The sequence below is a fragment of the Rana temporaria genome, chromosome 1, assembly GCF_905171775.1.
Source record: "Rana temporaria chromosome 1, aRanTem1.1, whole genome shotgun sequence".
NCBI classification, from domain to species: Eukaryota; Metazoa; Chordata; class Amphibia; order Anura; family Ranidae; genus Rana; species Rana temporaria.
In genome coordinates this window covers 166,852,918-166,872,604 of record NC_053489.1, presented here as the reverse complement: position 1 = coordinate 166,872,604, position 19,687 = coordinate 166,852,918, and the positions used below count along the sequence as shown (strand labels likewise).

Below are 19,687 nucleotides of genomic sequence, written 5' to 3'. Positions count from 1 at the left end.
TGTCCGGGGACTTCTGTTCGATGGCTATACACACCATCGAACAGAAGTCCGCGCGTAAACAATACGCGGGGCGTGTCCGCGGTGTCGCCGTGTCGATGACGCGGTGTCGCCGCGACAATGACGCGGCGACGTGGGCGGCCTGCCTTTAAAATGCTTCCACGCATGCGTCAAAGTCATTCGACGCATGCGAGGGATGGCGGGAGGCAGGACATGTACGGTAGGTCTGTACAGACGACCGTACATGTCCGGGCGGACAGGTTTCCAGCGGACTGTTTTAAAGCAAGTCCAGGAAACAGTTGTCCCCTGGAAACCTGTCCGATCCGTCTGAAAATGGTCCGCTCGGGCCAACACACGGCCAAACATGTCTGCTGAAACTGGTCTGCGGACCAGTTTCAGCAGACATGTTTGGTCGTGAGTACGGGGCCTTACAGTTAAAACCAGGCTCATCGCATAGTAAGGGCTTCTGACGGACAGTTTCACAACAGGGGACCCCAGACCAGGACAGACATACTGAGCAAGTTGCTTCAGTACAATTATTGCTGCACTTAGTTTGCTGCCCCTCGGTTTGTTCTCTTGGTCCTGCAGGTGTATCCGTTCACCCACTTATTCTATCCTGACCTGAGGTTCCCTGTTACGAGACTGTCAATTGGAAGCCCTTACTATGTGATGAGTCTGATTTTGTCTTTTGACCACAATAAATCTGTTATAATAACACTTGGATTGACACCGCTGTTCTTATCAGTTTGCCTCAAGATACTTCAGTCTCTTCAGAGATGCTGCATCTGGTGTATGGAGATCAGTGGAAAGTTACCCTGAATGCTCCAATTGGATTCTATGAACGTTTTGTGATTCTGCATACACATTTACGTACACAGACACTTATTGCGCCTTATGCTCCATTACTACTACATGCACAATGCCACACACACACACGAATACTCATGTGCTACCTTGCATTGCATGGGACGCTTATTTTAAATAGGCATTACCATATTGCACCAGTGTGAATGGGCCCTAAATCTTGGACACCACGGCAGAGTGTCGTACAACAGTGTGCTGCAATTTACTTTTACATTTCCAGCCCGTCAACCCCCAAAAAACAACGTTGATTAAACATGGCAAATGCTATGGTATATGAAATTGTGGCGCACACAACTATCATCTTTGTAGTCAGTGCTAGATTATAATTAATATAACATTTATAACGGAATATATTTATCCAATTGTTAATAAATTTTTACTATAACCCACTTGATCGCGATGCTTCTCAATAGTCAAGTAACTCTTCTCTTACCTTCTAACAAATCTGAAGCAGATCCCAGGCAGTATTCCATTACCAACTACAAGAAAGCACAACATGTGTTAAATCAGATCTTGTTGATAACATACTGTACATATGTTAAGAAGATTATGCTCAGATAAGGCCACACACAAGATGCATGCCAGCACGGCGCTTCAGGGTTGATTAACCTTTGAGTGTTAAAAGACCTTTTACAAGTGAGTGCAATGTGTTTCTAAGAATTGTTTAAAATAAAGCAGAATATATATATGCATGCATGCATTGTATATGTGAATGAGAGACACAGGGGCTTCCCCACAACCAACAAAGGAAGGTGACTAGGAGGAGAAAAAAGCACGCTGAAGGAGAACATACATCTGGCTATATCAGCATATGAGGTGCATCTGACTCAAGGCATGGGGTCGATACCTTGTGGTGAGTGTGGGCACAAGAGGGGTGCACAGAATTCTGTCTGCACAGCACATACAGTATCTCATAAAAGTTAGTACACCCCTCACATTTTTGTAAATATTTTATTAGATGTGACAACACTGAAGAAATGACACTTCGCTACAATGTAAAGTAGTGAGTGTACAGCTTGTATAACAGCGTAAATTTGTTTAAAATAACTCAACACACAGCCATTAATGCCTAAACCGTTGGCAACAAAAGTGGGCCCAATTGGCAATTTTCCCTCCCTGGTGTCATGTGACTCGTGTTACAAGGTCTCAGGTATGAATGGGGAGCAGGCATGTTAAATTTGGTGTTATCGCTCTTACTCCCTCATACTATTTATTGGAAGTTTAATAGCACCTCATGGCAAAAATATGAGAATTGAGAAAAACGGAGAAAAAAAAAAAAAAGAATTGTTGCTCTACATAAAGAGGGCATAGCCCCAGGCTATAAGAACAAGACCCTGAAACTGAGCTTCAGCATGGTGGCCAGGATCATACAGCGGTTTAACAGGACAGATTCCACTCAGACCAGGCTTCGCCGTGGTCGACCAAAGAAGTTAACTGCACATTTTCAGCGTCATATCCAGAGGTTGTCTTTGGGAAATAGACGTTTGAGTACTGCCAGCATTGCTGTCGTCCCAGAAGGAAGCCTCTTCTAAAGAAAAGAAAGCCTACAAACAGTTTTCCGAAGACAAGCAAACTAAAGGCAATGGCTTACTGGAACCATGTCCTGTGGTCTGATGGGACCAAGATAGACTTATTTGGTTCCGATGGTGTCAAGCGCGTGTTCTGGCAACCAGGTGAGTAGTGCAAAGACTAGTGTGTCTTGCCTACAGTCCATGGTGGTGGAAGTGTCGTGGTCTGGAACTGCATGAGTGCTGCCAGCACTGGAGAGCTACAGTTCATTGAGGGAACCATAAATGATAACATGTACTTCAAAGATGGGTCGCAGGGCAGTATTCCAACATAACGACCCCAAACACACCTCCAAGACGACCACTGCCTTGCTAAAGAAGCTGAGGGTAAAGGTGATGGACCGGCCAAGCATGTCTCCAGACCTAAACCCTATTGAGCATCTGTGGGACATCCTCAAATGGAAGGTGGAGGAGCGCAAGGTCTCTAACATCCACCAGCTCCTTGATGTTGACATGGAGGAGTGGAAGAGGACTCCAGTGGCAACCTGTGAAGCTCTGGTGAACTCCACACCCAAGAGGGTTAAGGCAGTGCTGGAAAATAATAGTGGCGACACAAAATATTGACACTTTCGGACCAAATTGGACATTTTTACTAAGGGGTGTACTCCCTTTTGTTGCCAGCGGTTTAGACATTAATGGCTGTGTGTTGTTATTTTGAGGGGACAGCAAATTGACACTGTTATACAAGTTGTACACTCACTACTTTATATTGTAGCAAAGTGTAATTTCTTCAGTGTTGTCACATGAAAATATATAATAAAATAATTACAAAAATGTGAGCAGTATACTCACTTTTGTGAGATACTGTAAGTGATTGACTGGCACACGAGACTGCACAGGTGTTGCCACACCAATAGGGATGAAACAAATGTGTATGATTATCTGGTATCTATTGTTTTTTTTTCAGCATTGGAAGGACTATGAGAACTGTATAATACTGTGGACTACTGTATATACAGCATTGGCCAAATGTTTTCAGAATGCCACAAATATATATGATGGCAATTTGCATATACTTCAGAATGTTATAAAAGGGTGATCAGATGAATTTTAATTCATTGCAAAGTCCCTCTGCCATGAAAATGAACTTCATCCCCCCCAAAAAAAAAAACATTTATACTGCATTTGCAAAGAAGGCTTCAAAAAAAGTTCAGAAAGCACCAGGACCCTCGCCTATAGTTAATTCAGCTGTGGGATCGGGGCATCACCAGTGCAGAGCTTGTTCAGGAATGGCAGCAGACAGGTGTGAGTGCATCTGAACCCACAGTGAGGTGTGACTTGTGGAGGATGGCCTGGTGTCAAGAAGGGCAGCAAAGTTGTCACTTCTCTCCAGGAAAAACCATCAGGGACAGACTTATATTCTGCATAAGGTACAGTGATTGGACTGCTGAGGACTGGGGTAAGGTATTTTTTTTTCTGATGAATCCCCTTTCTGATTGTTTGGGACATCAAGAAAACAACCTTGTCCAGGGAAGAAAAGGTGAGCACTACCATCAGTCCTGTGTTATGCCAACAGCAAAGCCTCCTGAGACCATTCATGTGTGCGGTTGCTTCTCAGCCAAGGGAGTGGGCTCACTCACAATTTTGCCTAAGAACATCCAAGAACAGTTTGGGGACAAACAATGCCTTTTTCAGCATGATGGAGCACCTTGCCATAGGGCAGTGTTTCTCAATTCCAGTCCTCAGGCCCCCCCAACAGGTCAGGTTTTCAGGATTTCCATTATTTTGCACAGGGGATTTGATCAGTTTCACTGCCTTAGTAATCACCACAGCCTTTTCATCTGAGGGAAATCCTGAAAACCTGACCTGTTGGGGGGGCCTGAGGACTGGAATTGAGAAACACTGCCATAGGGCAAAACTGATAAGTGGCTTTGGGAACAAAACATGGAAATTTTGGGTCCATGGTCAGTAAACTTTCCAGACCTTAATCCCATTGAGAACTTATGGTCAATCCTCAAGAGGCGGGTAAACAAAAAACATGCCACAAATTCTGACAAACTCCAAGCAATGATTATGTCAGAATGGGCTGCCATCAGTCAGAATTGCAGAAGTCTTGCAAAAGAAAGGTCAACACTGCAATTATTACCGCTTTGCAAGTTTGACATGCTTGTAATTATACTTCAGCATACCATAGTAACATCTGACAAAAAGATCTAAAAACACTGACACAGAAGACTTTGTGAACAAGAAGATTTGTATCATTCTCAAAACTTTGTCCACAGCTGTATGGCACTACATCTATATGATACATGCATGTTTGAGGCCGGGTTCACAGAATGGTGTCCAATGTGTGTCTGTTCACCGGTTCAGGTGCAAATCAGGTCAGAATTTTTGCCTGAATTCACACCTGAACTGGACCTAAAGACACACAGGACACTTCTGCAATCTGCACCGTGGCCGCCCCGGACCTGTGTGAACCGGCTCCATTAAGATCTGGTCACACTCACCTGTCATGCGAATTGGATGTGGGGGAAACCTGCATCCAATTTACATATATGTGAACCCAGCCTTCGGAAGTTATAGCATTGGATGCAGCATTTTAAGTAGTATTGTGATAACAAATGGATTGATATAAGCTAGACATAATAACGTAGAGGGGTAGCGCTGAGAGTAATGTTTTCAATCCTCTAACTGCAACATCTGCAGAGGGCCTTGTCTGTTGAAAAACAACAGACTTACTGGCAGGATCACCAGATGAAAATAAAAGAAAGCTAAAAAAAGAAACCTAATGCAGCCATCACATCGAAGAATTTATATAATATTAGATTTTGGTTTTAAACAGTGCTTTGAAGAAATATGTGGGCTATTTCAAACCTTAGGACCAGAAAACAAATTCTTAAGGGATAAAAAATAAAATAAAAAATAGGACTAGATTACATGCTGACGTGAAAACATGGCAGAAGGCAAATAAACACCAGGTGAATCTCTACCAAGCGGACAGAGAGGTAGGAATGAAGCTTCTTATTGCAGACGATTACTAACTGAAGTAAGGAGTTTTGCATATACTTTGTGAATGTGGAAATCCTTTTCACTATGAAGACTTCTCATTTTCAAAGATTGGCAGATGAAAAAGTTTTTATTGTAGCCATACAATAAATGATCCTGTACATGTTAATACTGTATAGGAAAGGAATAGTTATTGCCAAAACATCATATATTAAAGATATCCAGAAACACATTTTCTATCACCAGTGAACAATCCTGCCTTACCCAAGCGGTATGTTCTTTCAAGTAGCATCCTTTGTAGTCTATGGTGTTGGGATGTTTCAGCTGTTGAAGAAATTTCACTTCCTTCACTATATCCTGCCATTTCTGTTTAAAGACAATATATACAAGTAAATTAAATTAAGATTTAAGTCCAACTAAAACGAACACAGGTACAGACCACAATTAGGCATTTCGGCTTTAGGCTCCATGCACACCATGTGCATTTCATAAGCTTAAAAAAAAAAATGGTGCATAAAAACGCTGACAATAGCTTTTTGTAGAAGCATTTGCATTTTATTAGCGTTTTTGCTGTAAAAGGGGGAAAAAGCTAAAAAAAAACAAAACACTATTAATAGCGTTTAACAGTGTTTCTACAAAAACAATTTGTTTTCTGCGCCTCGATGCTGAAGATGTAAAAAAACACATAGCCTAAACTTTAGGCTATTTTTTACCTTGAAGGCGGAAGTAAAGTCCGTTATACTTATTTGTTTTTTTTAAGGCCCCCCCAGGTGGGTTATGCCATAATGTACTAGTATGCACAGCATATTAGTACATTACGGCAGACTTATCTGTTATATGGTGTCCTCCAGTGCACAGCTGGGACCGATCCAGCGGGTCCCCTGGCGCTTCCATCTTCGCCTAGGGTTTCTTCCAGGTCACGTGCCTTTGGCCATTTGATAGGCCAGCCCGCCATAACGCCACTTTACGACACTGATCGTGGGCCGATCAGGGCCGTAAATGTTAGCTGAGCATGCGCGGCTCAGTGAACATGACAGCTGATAAGCAGAAGGATGAATTTATGGCAAAAGAGACCAATAGGGACTCTTCTGTCATTATTACACTGCCTGTCAATAATTTGTTGACAAACCAGCTTTACTTCCTTTTAAATGCATTCTAAGAATTAAGGTACAAAAAAACCTTCTGAATGTAGCCCCCCCCCTTCCCCCCCATACTTACCTGAGACAGTCCAGCAATGTGCACTAGTATAGAAGCTCTCTAGGCTCTCTCCCTTCTCAATGTCTCAGAGACAATGACTCCTGATGCTGTCAATTACAGGTACTGACAGCGAGTAGGGGGTGGAGCTGAGCCATGTTGTGTGTGTCTATGGACACAAAGACAGCTTGGGAGCAAGCCTGTACGAGTGTCCCCGTAGCAGGCAGCTTTCTATGATGGCATGCGGCACAAGGGGGGGGGGGGGGTTGGGCGTAAGGATTGGGGCTGCTCTGTGCAAAATGATTGCACAGAGCAAGTATGACAGGCTTGTTTTTATTAAATTGTGAGCCTTTTCAATCCATCGAATAATTTTTTTGAGTACCGTAGATTCAGCAGCTGATTTAATAGTGGAGTGGAGTATGCAGCTTCCAGTCAAAGCTACTGCCATGGCTATTGCCCCAAACTTCTGGTTTCAGGATGTCATATTTTACTTGCAGTGTCCTATAGAACCTTGCATGCAGGTATTAGAGTTTTGTCTCCCTACAGTGTGCATCAATAGAAACACACAACCTCCTAACACAGTCAACCCTCTATAGCAGGGATCCTCAAACTACGGCCCTCCAGCTGTTGCGGAACTACACATCCCATGAGGCATTGTAAAACTCTGACATTCACAGACATGACTAGGCATGATGGGAATTGTAGTTCCTGAACAACTGGAGGGCCGTAGTTTGAAGACCCATGCTCTATAGCGTGTACATGCCTCAGTCCAGAGCACCAAGTGTCATTTTCATCTGCTGCAGGGCTCCTCTGTCATCAGCAGGAGTCACTTTTGACAAGTTTTTCTGACACCAAGAGAAGAAATGTGACAGGGAGGGAGCATCAACACAGTCTATGATTGACAGCCTCAGCTAGGTTCCTGTGTGAAGGGGTATGTCCCTTCCCTCCAATCAGCTTTCACGGAGCTCTACAGAGTGCATCTTCAGCTTCCTGCCCCCTGCTTTGTGAAAGCTCTGACAAAAAGAACTGCAGATAGACAGGTACAATTCGTGTTGGAGGATTGGTTTCTTCTCTGTGCATCACCTGAACCTGGTCACTTCACTGGATATATGTGAAGCTTTACAAGCTGTCACTCATTCCTGTGAAAACTGAACGTTCAGGAAAACAGTAGCACTGAGGAAGCAGGAGCCAGCAGCATTTAAAATTGTAAACTGAAAGTGCTGGGGCAAGAATTTTATCAAATAGTTTACCGAGGATCATTTCTATTTTGCTCAATGTGGTAAACTAAAAAACACTGAGGGTTTAATACTATTTTAAGATTACTCTTTTACACCCAGTTTATGCACTTGTATGCATCTACACACACTTCACTACAGATAGTTCAGTTCTTACATTATCAACATAACACCGCAAAGTGAAATTTAAGTACTGCAGTTAGAGCTTGCATGCAGTGATACCTGCTGGTAATTTTAGGTACTGCAACACCACTAAAACGATCGTGGTTATATATGAAAATGACTGTATTTCTGTTCAGAACACAGCCTGCCAAACAGTAACAAATACAGGATCCCATTTTATTTTACAAGAGGGCAGTAGGAGATGGGGGACCACTCCATGGGTCAAGCACTTTATTGAAAATCGATTTTAAAATGCCCCAAAGAAAGACTATGGCAATAAGGGTAACAAACAAAAAAAACCATGGCAATTAGGGTAACAAACAAAAAGACCATGGCAATTAGGGTAACAACAAAAAAGACTATGGCCATAATATGTTATTTTTACTTTTCAAAATATTTTTCCAACCTGAAAAACTAGCTCAAACTCATGTGCTGTTACTTCCAACACTATAAGTTGACCTTTTTTTCATTTAAAAAGTGATAGAACAACAAATACCAGAGAGCAGTTCCTTAGCTAGTTACCGGAGGGGAGCCTGGGATACATATCCATTGTAGTAGAGAAACGTCTTACCTCATTCATCTGTTTCCCACTATAGGACATCTTCTTAATAGCAACCACTTCATTATTTGTAGAGTTTGTAGCCTATATGAAGCAAAAAAATATGTTATAAACGGCTAATTATTAAAGATGCAAATTATTTAAATTACATACTACTTTATTTTATCTCATCATTTTCTAAGGAAAAAAATAAAAAAGAAAGGTTTAAAGCATAAGATTCAGGATTATGATCATTTCTTCTGAGCTTGTTCCAATATAGATCTATCTATACATACCATTCATGACCATGCTCTTGGCCACAGCCTTGGGAGTCTTTCCTCATGCCAATATACAACCAGCTTTCATCTGGTTTATTTACCCTGGTCAAATGCACTTAGATTTCAACTCAATCTATGCAGCACACCTGGGGGATCTGGTGAGCGGAGGAGGGTCTGTTGTGCAAGGACCGAGTTGTGATCTGAGCACATATGAACTATTACTTATACAAAGTCAACATCTGGTAAATGAGCCTGCTAAATAAGCTAGTTGTGGATTGGTACACAGGAGAAATACACGTTGCTACCTGAGTTGACAATCATTGCTCAAACATAAAAAAATAAAAATTCATGTGAAAAAGGGCATTTAGATATCAGGAGCCTTAAATCTTCAATCATTTTAATTTATGAAGCTCATTTTTTCATAACTTGCTGTCTTAATCTATACACCACTGAAACTCCGTTATTAGCCTGGTGCTCCTGGTATTTTAGGGAGCACTGTGCAACAACCTTCGTTAGTTGACTTTTACAATCAAATCGCCTTATAAAAAAAGAAAAAGTGTTTTAATTATGTTTTTGTAAATTGGATCAACAATGTATGTTATTTGTAGCACTTTTATAAAAAAATATATATATTTTTGGGGGAAACTTTAATCTCCATCAAGATCTTCAAGAGTCTTTATTCCTCCCTTGCTACTCACTTCTGGTTGTCTCCTATACAGAAAGTTACGAGAAAACGCTTTCAAAAGCCAGTGACTATGGTTTTAACTATTCTCTACCTTGTCCAAAACTAAAAAATTATGTTTTGCCCAGTGAAACTGAACATGAACTGCCTAGCGTAGTTCTCTTCAGCATTTGGAAACAACTCGTGTCCTTCATTTGAGCTGCTGTCTGTAGAATTCTGCTACCAGCACGCTGCTATGCTTTATTTACTATAAATTGCAGTGATTAGACCCAAAGACATCTAGAGGGACAATCACTTGCATTCAAACGTTAAGGCCAGGTCAGAAGCTGCAGGTAGTGGGTGAACTCTCGTACTACTAGACCTCTCTGCAGCCTTTGATACGGTTGACCACGCCCTGCTTCATAAAAAACTCCACTCTTAGCCTTCAAGACTCTGCTCCTTCCTGGTTCTCCTCCTACCTAGCAGTAAAGAAAGGACTCCCTGGAGCCACACATCTGTGCTAAACCTATGCTGGGTGTGTGATTGGCAACCTCAGCCTGGACTCTGACCAGGCTACGCCCTCAACTCGTTTCAATCCGCCCTTCGGAGCTTTGTCATGGGTGGGATAAAGATCCCAGGCATGTGGGGGAGTATTTATGCATCATTGGCCATCATTCAAATGTTCAGAGGATCAACGGGTGTATAGTGAAAATGTGTGTGAAAGAATGTTGGAGAATGTTAGTTTAAAGTTTAAAAATGTGGTATAAATAAACCCACTAAGGCTGTGAATTACAAAAAATAAATAAGTGAAAAAAAAAATATATGAAGTACAAAATAGTGATCGTAAGCTAAAAGAAACAAAATATAAAATGACCATATGCATAAAAAAAATAAAAAAACACCGAAATCTCCCTCCTTGAATCCAATAAAAGTATATGTTTTATTAGTTTATCATATTAAAACTGGAAAATTTATTATCACAATAAATTGGAAATTATATAGAATTCTCAAAGAGGATTCCACTCAAGGTGGAATACAATTATGGGTAAAGCAGGTTTAAATATATATAATAAAATCTCTATGTAGGAATGAAGACAAAGATAAGTATATATTATTCATAGGAATGAGTTATATCGCACTCATAGTGTAGGCATTTGGGAATGTGGATATCCAGTCTAAAGATCCAACAGACCACCCTTCTACATAGAAGGGAGAAGCGGTCACCATCACGATCATGAGCTGGGCAATCAATCCTTTCAACTATTTAGACTATAAAAGATTGCACATGCCAAGTACAAGCTTTTGTTAGTTCTGAGGTTGGAAAAATTCCATCACTTAGTCTTCTGGTTGTCCTTCCTACATATTGTATGTTACATGTGAACACATACATTACATATTAGGTATGATAGCTAACCAGCTGTTTAATGGTCAAGGAGGACAAATCGTTTGAAGTTATGGTGTGAGAATGGCCTAAATGGCCACAGGTAGAACATCTGGTAGCACCACATCTGTACATTCCCGTGAGGTTTAGCCATGTACATGTGGGTTGATTAGAGATGTACATGCTGGGAGAGACCATGATTGCAATTCTGCAGGCCTTTCTGACAACATATCTGACCCCTTATTCTAAAAATAGCCCCCGCAAACTTTGACTTGCGATTTATGGTAGCCCCGTTCACAAAGTCTTTGTTCCAATGACAGGGTTTCTTTGTCGTAGTGGGAACAATTGCATCTTATTTGGACAGAATTGTACCTGGGGTATCGCTTGGAATGTATGGGAAGGTTGACGGCTTAATGCGTGCAAAGGGAAAAAAATTATGAAAATTTTGTTTGGGTGCAGTGTTGCATGACCGTGCAATTGTCAAAGTGCGACAGCGCTGAAAGATAAAAATTGGTCAGGGCAGGAAAGGGGGGAAGTTCCCTGTATTGAGGTGGTTAGAAAATGTTTTGAGGGGGGAGTAAAAAATTGTTATCAACTAGAGTGGAATATAAACCAAAATATGTGGTTGGTGTAAAGTTGAGGCCTCAAGATAAAATATTCAACATTTCCTTGGATAATGTCTGCCTGGAAAGATTCAGAGCATTGGAGATATTAGAAAAAAAGTCAAATCAGAGCAGCGATGTTTCTTTAATCTCCTTTTTTTTCCCCTATTGGTTGGGTGTTGTGGGCCCATTTCCCCTTGGAGTTCCCGACTTTTTTGGACTGTAAGGGTCACGATCGTCAGAAAAAGTATCCAAGTTTAATTTTTCTCTTGGAGACTAGTGGCTGAGGGTGAAGTTGAAGAAGCAGAGGTTTCTCATTTGGTGTCAGAAAAACTGACGCTTTTGGGTGTACTGGTAGCTGCCGATTTCCTCCTTTTCCTCCTGTAGACTTTACCTTACACTTGAGTTGCGTGTGGGGAACTGTGTCAAACGCTTTTGCAAAAAACTTATGTCTGCCAAAACGCGTCTTTTGGTGGAACACAGCATCATTACTTTTTCTGAAGATAGTGACCTTTGCTTGCCAAAAAAGATCAGGAAACCCATGGGGAATAGGGGGCCACAACAACCCAACCCAATTAAATTCAATCAGCTTGATTAATCCCCCCAGTTATATTGAGGCTGTCAGTGAGAGAACGCCCAATTCGACCCGTGTGTATGAATATTACGCTTTAGAGAGATAGGGAAAAAATTTTTTTTTTATAAAACAAATGAATAAAAAATAGTAATGAACACCTATGTTAGGATTTAACACCCAAGTATATGGAATACAGACCTTGAGGCTTTTCAAAAAGCTCCCGTCTGATTTTACACTGGTGCAACTTATTAATTTGTGAATGGCTGCTGTAGTTAATCAGGTATATCACAAAACTGTGTTGTGAGTGACTGAGAAAATAACAGACAGTAATGGTTGTTAAATCATGAAGTACTACAGTGCCTTGCAAAAGTATTCACCCCCATTTTTCATGTTTTGTTGCCTCACAACCTGGAATTAACATGGATTGTTTGAGGATTTGCATCATTTAATTTACAGAACATGCCCACAACTTTGAAGATTTTTTTTTTTTTTTTATTGTGAAGCAAACAAATAGGACAAAATAACAGAAAAATTCAATGTGCATAACTATTCACCCACCTAAAGTCAATACTTTGTAGAGACATCTTTTTGCAGCCATCACAGCTCCAAGTCACTTTGGATAAGTCTCTATGAGCTTGCCACATCTTACCACTGGGATTTTTGCCCATTCCTCCTTGCAAAACTGCTCCAGCTCCTTCAGGGTGGATGGTTTGTGCTTCTGAACGGCAATCTTTAAGTCTGACCACAAATTTTCTATTGGATTGAGGTCTGGGCTTTGACTAGGCCATTCCAACACACATTTACACGTTTCCCCTTAAACCACCCAAGTGTTTCTTTAGGAGTGTGTTTGGGGTCATTGTCCTGCTGGAAGGTGAACCTCCATCCTAGACTCAAATCACACACAGAGTGGTACAGGTTCTGCTCAAGAATAGCCTTGTATTTAGCACCATCCATCTTTCCCTCAACTCTGAGCAGTTTCCCAGTCCCAACTGCTAAAAAACATCCCCACAGCATGATGCTGCCACCACCATGTTTCACTGTGGGGATGGTGTTCTTTGGGTGAAGTGATGTGTTAGGTTTGTGCCAGAAAAAGCTTTGTGGCCAAAACCAGAGCACCTTCCTCCATACATTTTGGGAGTCTCCCACATGCCTTTTCGCAAACTCAAAATGTGCCATTTTGTTTTTTGCTGAAAGTAATGGCTTTCTTCTGGCCACTCTGCCATAAAGCCCAACTCTATGGAGCGTATGGCTCATTGTCGTCCTATGTACAGATACTCCAGTCTCTGCTGTGGAACTCTGCAGCTCCTCCAGGGTTACCTTGGGTCTCTTGCTGCCTCTCTGATTAATGCCCTCCTTGCCCAGTCGGTGAGTTTTGGTGTGCAGCAGTGTCTTGGCAGGTTTGTTGTTGGGCCATGTTCTTTCCATTGGGTTATGATAGATTTGATGGTGCTCCTAGGGATTATCAAAGATTTGGATATTTTTTCATAACCTAACCCTGACTTGTATTTCTCAACAACATTTTCCCTTACTTGTTTGGAGAGTTCCTTGGTCTTCATGGCAGCTATGACTAAGCACTAGTGTTAGTGTGAAACGCGTCAGCAGTTGGGTTTTATTTTATTTCACTTTGCTGTGACTTGTAGTGCTGTCCTTTTTTAAATAAAGGCTACAATTTGTTCAGTGTGCAGCTGTCCAGAGACAATCTTTGTTCCTGCAGTGTTTGGTTAGTGGTGCCTCTTGCTTAGGTGTTGTAGCATCTGGGGCCTTTCAAAAAGGTGTGTGTATGTAATGACAGACCATATGACACTAAAGCCTAATACACACAATCAAATTTTCCAAAGGGAATTATTTGATGACAGGAAAATCTGGCAGTTTGTATGCTCCATCGGACAATTGTTGTTGGATTTTTCGTAGACAAATGTTGGATGGCAGGCTATAAAATTTTCTGTGGACAATTGTCTGTTAGATTTTTCAAACGTGTGTACACAAGTCCATCTAGCAAATGTCCAAAGTACAAACACGCATGTGCGGAATCAATGCTCACCAAACACGACATTAGTAGAAGGTGCCCAAAGGATGGCGCTAAAGAGCTGAAAAAAACCATGTTGTTTCGTGTTTATTGGCCGACAATTGTGTGCCGTTTGTATGCAAGACAAATTCCTGGCCAACGGCCTTCAGACAAAAGTCCTACGCTTCGTCTGCGGAAAATCTGAATGCCCCGTACACACCATCACTTTATGTGATGAAAAAAAACGACGTTTTTAAAAACGTCACTTTAAATGACCGTGTGTGGGGGAAAACGTTGTTTTATGTCTTGTGAAAAACGACAAAAAAAAATTTGAAGCATGCTTCAATTTTATGTGTCGTTTTTCAAAACGTCGTTTTTTACTTCACAGAAATTGACCGTGTGTAGCAAAAAACGACGTTTAAAACGACGTTTTTACACCCGCGCATGCCCAGAAGCTAGTTATGAAGCGAGCTTCAATGGAAAAACGTGGTGAACGTAACCTCGCTTTGCTAGAGCATTGTGAAAAAACGATGGTGTGTAGGCAACTTCGTCTTTGAAAATTGAAGTTTCAAAAACGTCGTTTTTTACTTCACAGAAAATGTCGTTTTTTTTCATCACATGAAGTGATGGTGTATATGCGGCATAAGACTATTGTGTTCTGATCCATCACATATACAGTGGGGCAAAAAAGTATTTAGTCAGCCACCAATTGTGCAAGTTCTCCCACTTAAAGCGGTGGTTCACCCAAAAATCTAATTTCTGTCACTAGATCCAGCATACTGCTGACATCTGCAGTATGCTGGATTTTTTTTTTTTTTTTGTACTTATAATTTTAGCCGTATTTCTTCTCCTGCACGGAGCGGCGTATCCTTCCGGGTATAGGCGTTCCTAAATCAAGCTCAGTTGATTGACGGGCTTGGATACCGCGTCACACCATGCGGAAATAGCCGACGTGACTCTCGGCAATTTATGGCGCCTGCGCAGTCAGCTCTACACGGCAGGCGCCGTAAGCAGCGGAGAATCACGTCGGCTATTTCCGGATGGTGTGACGCGCTTATCAAGCCCGTCAATCAACTGAGCTTGATTTAGGAACGCCTATTCCCCGACGGATTCCCCGCTCGGAGCCGGAGAAGAGATACGGCTACAACGAGAAGTTAAAAAAAAAATAAAGATAAAAAAATCCAGCATACTGCAGATGTCAGCAATATGCTGGATCTAGTGACAAAAAGTTGATTTTCGGGTGAACCTCCGCTTTAAGATGAGAGGCCTGTAATTGTCAACATAGGTATACCTCAACTATGTTGACCCCACGTGGTAAGATCTTGCGTGGAGCCCCAGATCGAGGGAGATTATCAGTGGTCTTGTATGTCTTCGATTTTTTGCTCCCACAGTTGATTTCTTCACACCAAGCTGCTTGCCTATTGCAGATTCAGTCTTCCCAGCCTGGTGCAGGTCTACAATTTTGTTTCTGGTGTCCTTCAATAGCTATTTCGTCTTCACCATAGTGGAGTTTGGAGTGTGACTGTTTGAGGTTGTGGACGGGTGTCTTTTATACTGATAACAAGTTCAAACAGGTGCCATTTATACAGGTAATGAGTGGAGGACAGAGGAGCCTCTTAAAGAAGAAGATACAGGTCTGTGAGAACTAGAAATCTTGCTTGTTTGTAGAGGAGACCAAATACTTATTTTCCACCATAATTTGCAAATAAATTATTTCCAAATCAGACAATATGATTGTCTGGATTTGTTTCCACATTTTGTCTCTCATAGTTGAAATATACCTATGATGACAATTACAGGCCTCAGTTTTTTAAAGCGGTTGTAAACTAGCATACTAGCTCATTATGTATTACTTACCTTAGGTCGAAGCCCCCAAAGCCGTCCTCGTCTTCCCCTTCAGCTGCAGTCATCGCTCCCGGAGATTACTTCCGGGTATCGCCGCTCCGGCGATGTGAGTGGCCGGAGCGGCGATGACGTCAATTCCGCGCATGCGTGGGGGAACCAGCACGATTCCCACGCATGCGCGCGGAACCGTCACTTTCCGGCATATTTCTATTCAAGACCCGGCACGCCCAGTGCGCCTGCGCCGTTGTCTACGTTGCGCAGGCGCCGTAGACATTGGTGCCCAATTTTCTGCAAATATCTTCTTAACCATGTAGGTTAAGGAAATATTGCAAGCACCTACAGGTAAAGCCCTAATGTAGGCTTACCTGTAGGTGAAAGTATGATCAGAGGGTTTACAACCACTGTAAGTGGGAGAACTTGCACAATTGGTGGCTGACTAAATACTTTTTTGCCCCACTGTAATTCAGATAAAAAATATATATATTGAACTAAAGGCTGTAATATAACAAAAAACTTAAAAAGCCAAGGGGGGTGAATACTTTTGCAAGGCACTGTATATTAAAGATGTGAAGTGGCCAAATAGTGAAGAATGCATTGATGTAAAGTATTAAAAATTGTGGCGCATTGGTATAAAGTGTCAAAAAATAAAGCAAAACACAATATAGGAAAAAAGGGGGGGGTGGGGAGAGAAAGATTCTACCCATCACAGAGCTCATTTCATGTTACCTATAACTACACTTTATTGTCAAAAGTATTGGGACCTTAGCCTTCACACGCACATGAACTTTAACCACTTAAGACCCGGACCATTATGCAGGTTAAGGACCTTGCCCCTTTTTTCGATTCGGTACTGCGTCGCTTTAACTGAAAATTGCGCGGTCGTGCGACGTGGCTCCCAAACAAGATTAGTGTCCTTTTTTTCCCCCACAAATAGAGCTTTCTTTTGGTGGCATTTGATCACCTTTGCGTTTTTTGTTTTGTTTGCGCTATAAACAAAAAAAGAGCGACAATTTTGAAAAAAATGCAATATTTTTTACTTTTTGCTATAATAAACATCCCCAAAAAAGATAAAAAATATTTTTCCTCAGTTAAGGCCGATACGTATTCTTCTACCTATTGTTGGTAAGCGTTTAACGATTGGTTTGTGCAAAATTTATAGCGTTTACAAAATAGGGGATAGTTCTATGGCATTTTTATTAATAATTATTTTTTACTACTAATGGCGGCGATCAGTGTTTTTTTTTTTCATGACTGCGACATTATGGCGGACACATCGGACAATTTTGACACATTTTTGGGACCTTTGTCATTTTCACAGCAAAAAGTGCTATAAAAATGCATTGATTACTGTGAAAATGACAATTGCAGTTTAGGAGTTAACCACTAGGGACGCTGTAGGGGTTAAGTGTGACCTCATGTGTTTCTAACTGTAGGGGGGCGGGGCTGGACGTGTGACGTCATTGATTGTCTTTCCCTATATCAGGGAACAGACGATCAATGACACTGCCACTGTGAAGAACGGGGAAGGTGTGTTTACACACACCTCTCCCCTTTCTTCAGCTCCTGTGACCAATCGCGGGACACCGGCGGCGATCGGGTTCATGGGTCCCGCGGTCACGGAGCTTCGGCGACGTACCTGTATATGCCTGTGCCCAGCCGTGCCATTCTGCCGAAGTATATCGGCGTTAGGCGGTCCTTATCTGGTTAATGGCATCCCAGTCTTACTTTGTAGGGTTCAATATTAAGGTGTCCCACCCTTTGCAGCTATACAGCTTCAACTCTTCTGGGAAGGCTGTCCACAAGGTTTAGGAGTGTATCTATGGGAATGTTTGATCATTCTTCCAGAAGCGCATTTGTGAGGTCAGGCAGTGATGTTGGACGTGAATGCCTGGCTTGCAGTCTCTGCTCCAATTCATCACAATGGTTTTCTATCGGGTGAAGGTTAGTCAATTTCTTATGCCCCGTACACACCATCACTTTATGTGATGAAAAAAAATGACGTTTTTAAAAACGTCACTTTAATTGACCGTGTGTGTGGGAAAACGTTGTTTTATGTCTTCTAAAAAACGACCAAAAAAAATTGAAGCATGCTTCAATTTTATGTGTCGTTTCTAAACGTCAACTTTTACTTCGCAGAAATTGACCGTGTGTAGCAAAAAACGTCGTTTAAAACAACGTTTTTTCACCCGCGCATGCCCAGAAGCTACTTATGAAGCGAGCTTCAATGGAAAAACGTGGTGGAACGTAACCTCGCTTTGCTAGAACATTGTGAGAAAAACGATGGTGTGTAGGCAACTTCGTCTTTGAAAATTGAAGTTTCAAAAACGTCATTTTTTACTTCACAGAAAATGTCGTTTTTTTTCATCACATAAAGTGATGGTGTGTACGGGGCATTACTCCCCACCCTACCAGTGGACGAAGAAAGGTCCATAAAAAAAAATAAAAAAAAATAATGGGTGAGCAAGCTTGGGGTGGAGGAACTTGACTCGCCTGTACAGAGTCCTGACCTCAACCCGAAAGAACACCTTTGGGGTGAATTAGAGCAGAGACTGAGAACCAGGCCTTCACGTTCTATCCTGCCTTCAGCCAATAACCAAATCTTCTAATTCTCCCATCAGTCCATACCTCACAATTATTACCTTTTGTTCAACCAGCCCCTCCCTTTTAGATTGTTAGCTTGCAGGAGCAGGGCCCACCTAACCCCCTTTTATTGAACTGTATCTGTATTGTCTCCCCTTATATTGTAAAAGCGCTACACAATCTGTTGGCGCTATATAAATCCTGTACAATCACTTTGCAGTGTTCCCAGTGAAAAGAATACAAAAAAGGTAGAGGAGACACGTTTTGCAGAGCTTTTGTTGTTACAAAATAGAGTTGTTAAGAAAATTTAAAAAAACGCTCCACAAATTGGCAATGTATACTAAAAAGTGTTCTTACAAAGTAAACTGCTCCAAAGCTGCCATGTCCAATTTCATGCAGATCTACAAATGTGCTCTCTGGATCCTCCTTGCAAAATAGATCCGCTATATCAGGATCCTTCAAGAGGCCCTTCCGCATTCTGGATGGGACAGTAACCTCAGTCATCCTTACAGTCCCTGGCTTGGTTCATGCTACATGGAACGTATGTCTAGCATGAAGGCCGATTGCTGAAACAAAGAGAAAAACATGCTGTTATGATATACAAGCACATTGTGTACCTATAGTTTTTTCACTTAAAACACAATTCATTTTTTGTACCGCCATAAAAGCAGGTGAGGCCATCAGCCAAAGTACTGACCTTTATTAAACTACATGGTGCATAGACCAAAAAGAAAAAGAAAGACTGAGCCCAGAGGGTGTATGTTGGAGCATGACAAGAAGAGAGTGTCACATGCTCCTGGGCCAGGTCAGTGCCCAAGCTATAATCCTTTGTACACGAATACAAAAGATAAACAGGATTTTTTATACTCACTGTAAAATCTTTTACTCCGAGTTCAACAAGGGACACAGGATCAGTAGAACGCAGGAATACTACATTATATTGATGGTCTTAGGAGCAAATGGATACTGGCAAACAAAAAAGCTATTGGCCAGCTAAGTAGAACGCCTCCTATGATGCTTCAGCTACTCGAAAAGTAGTATTGCGAGTAGATTTTAAAGGGAAAAAAAATAAAAATAGGGGTGGAACCTGTGTTCCTTGATGCGTTGCTAATCAGTGCCATCTATCAGTGCCCAACAGTACTGATAATCAGTGCCACCTATCAGTGCTGCCAATCAGTGCCACCTCATCAATGCTGCCAATCAGTGCCTCATCATCAGTGCTGCCAATCAGTGCTGCCAATCAGTACCTCATCATCA

General features: G+C 41.7%; 1 protein-coding gene across 5 annotated transcripts in view; it reads right to left on the bottom strand.

The window, feature by feature from the left end:
• TAOK3 (TAO kinase 3) overlaps positions 1–19,687 on the bottom strand; it is a 371,844-nt gene that overhangs the window by 261,344 nt on the left and 90,813 nt on the right. For all 5 annotated transcript variants that reach the window (XM_040345730.1, XM_040345722.1, XM_040345755.1 and 2 more), the window contains 4 exons: positions 18,788–18,996; positions 8,538–8,609; positions 5,640–5,741; positions 1,295–1,340 (listed from right to left, as the gene is read on the bottom strand). In XM_040345730.1, coding sequence (XP_040201664.1) covers positions 1,295–1,340; positions 5,640–5,741; positions 8,538–8,609; positions 18,788–18,934 — 367 coding nt within the window. In that variant the 5' untranslated portion in view covers positions 18,935–18,996. The remainder of the gene's footprint in view (positions 1–1,294; positions 1,341–5,639; positions 5,742–8,537; positions 8,610–18,787; positions 18,997–19,687) is intronic.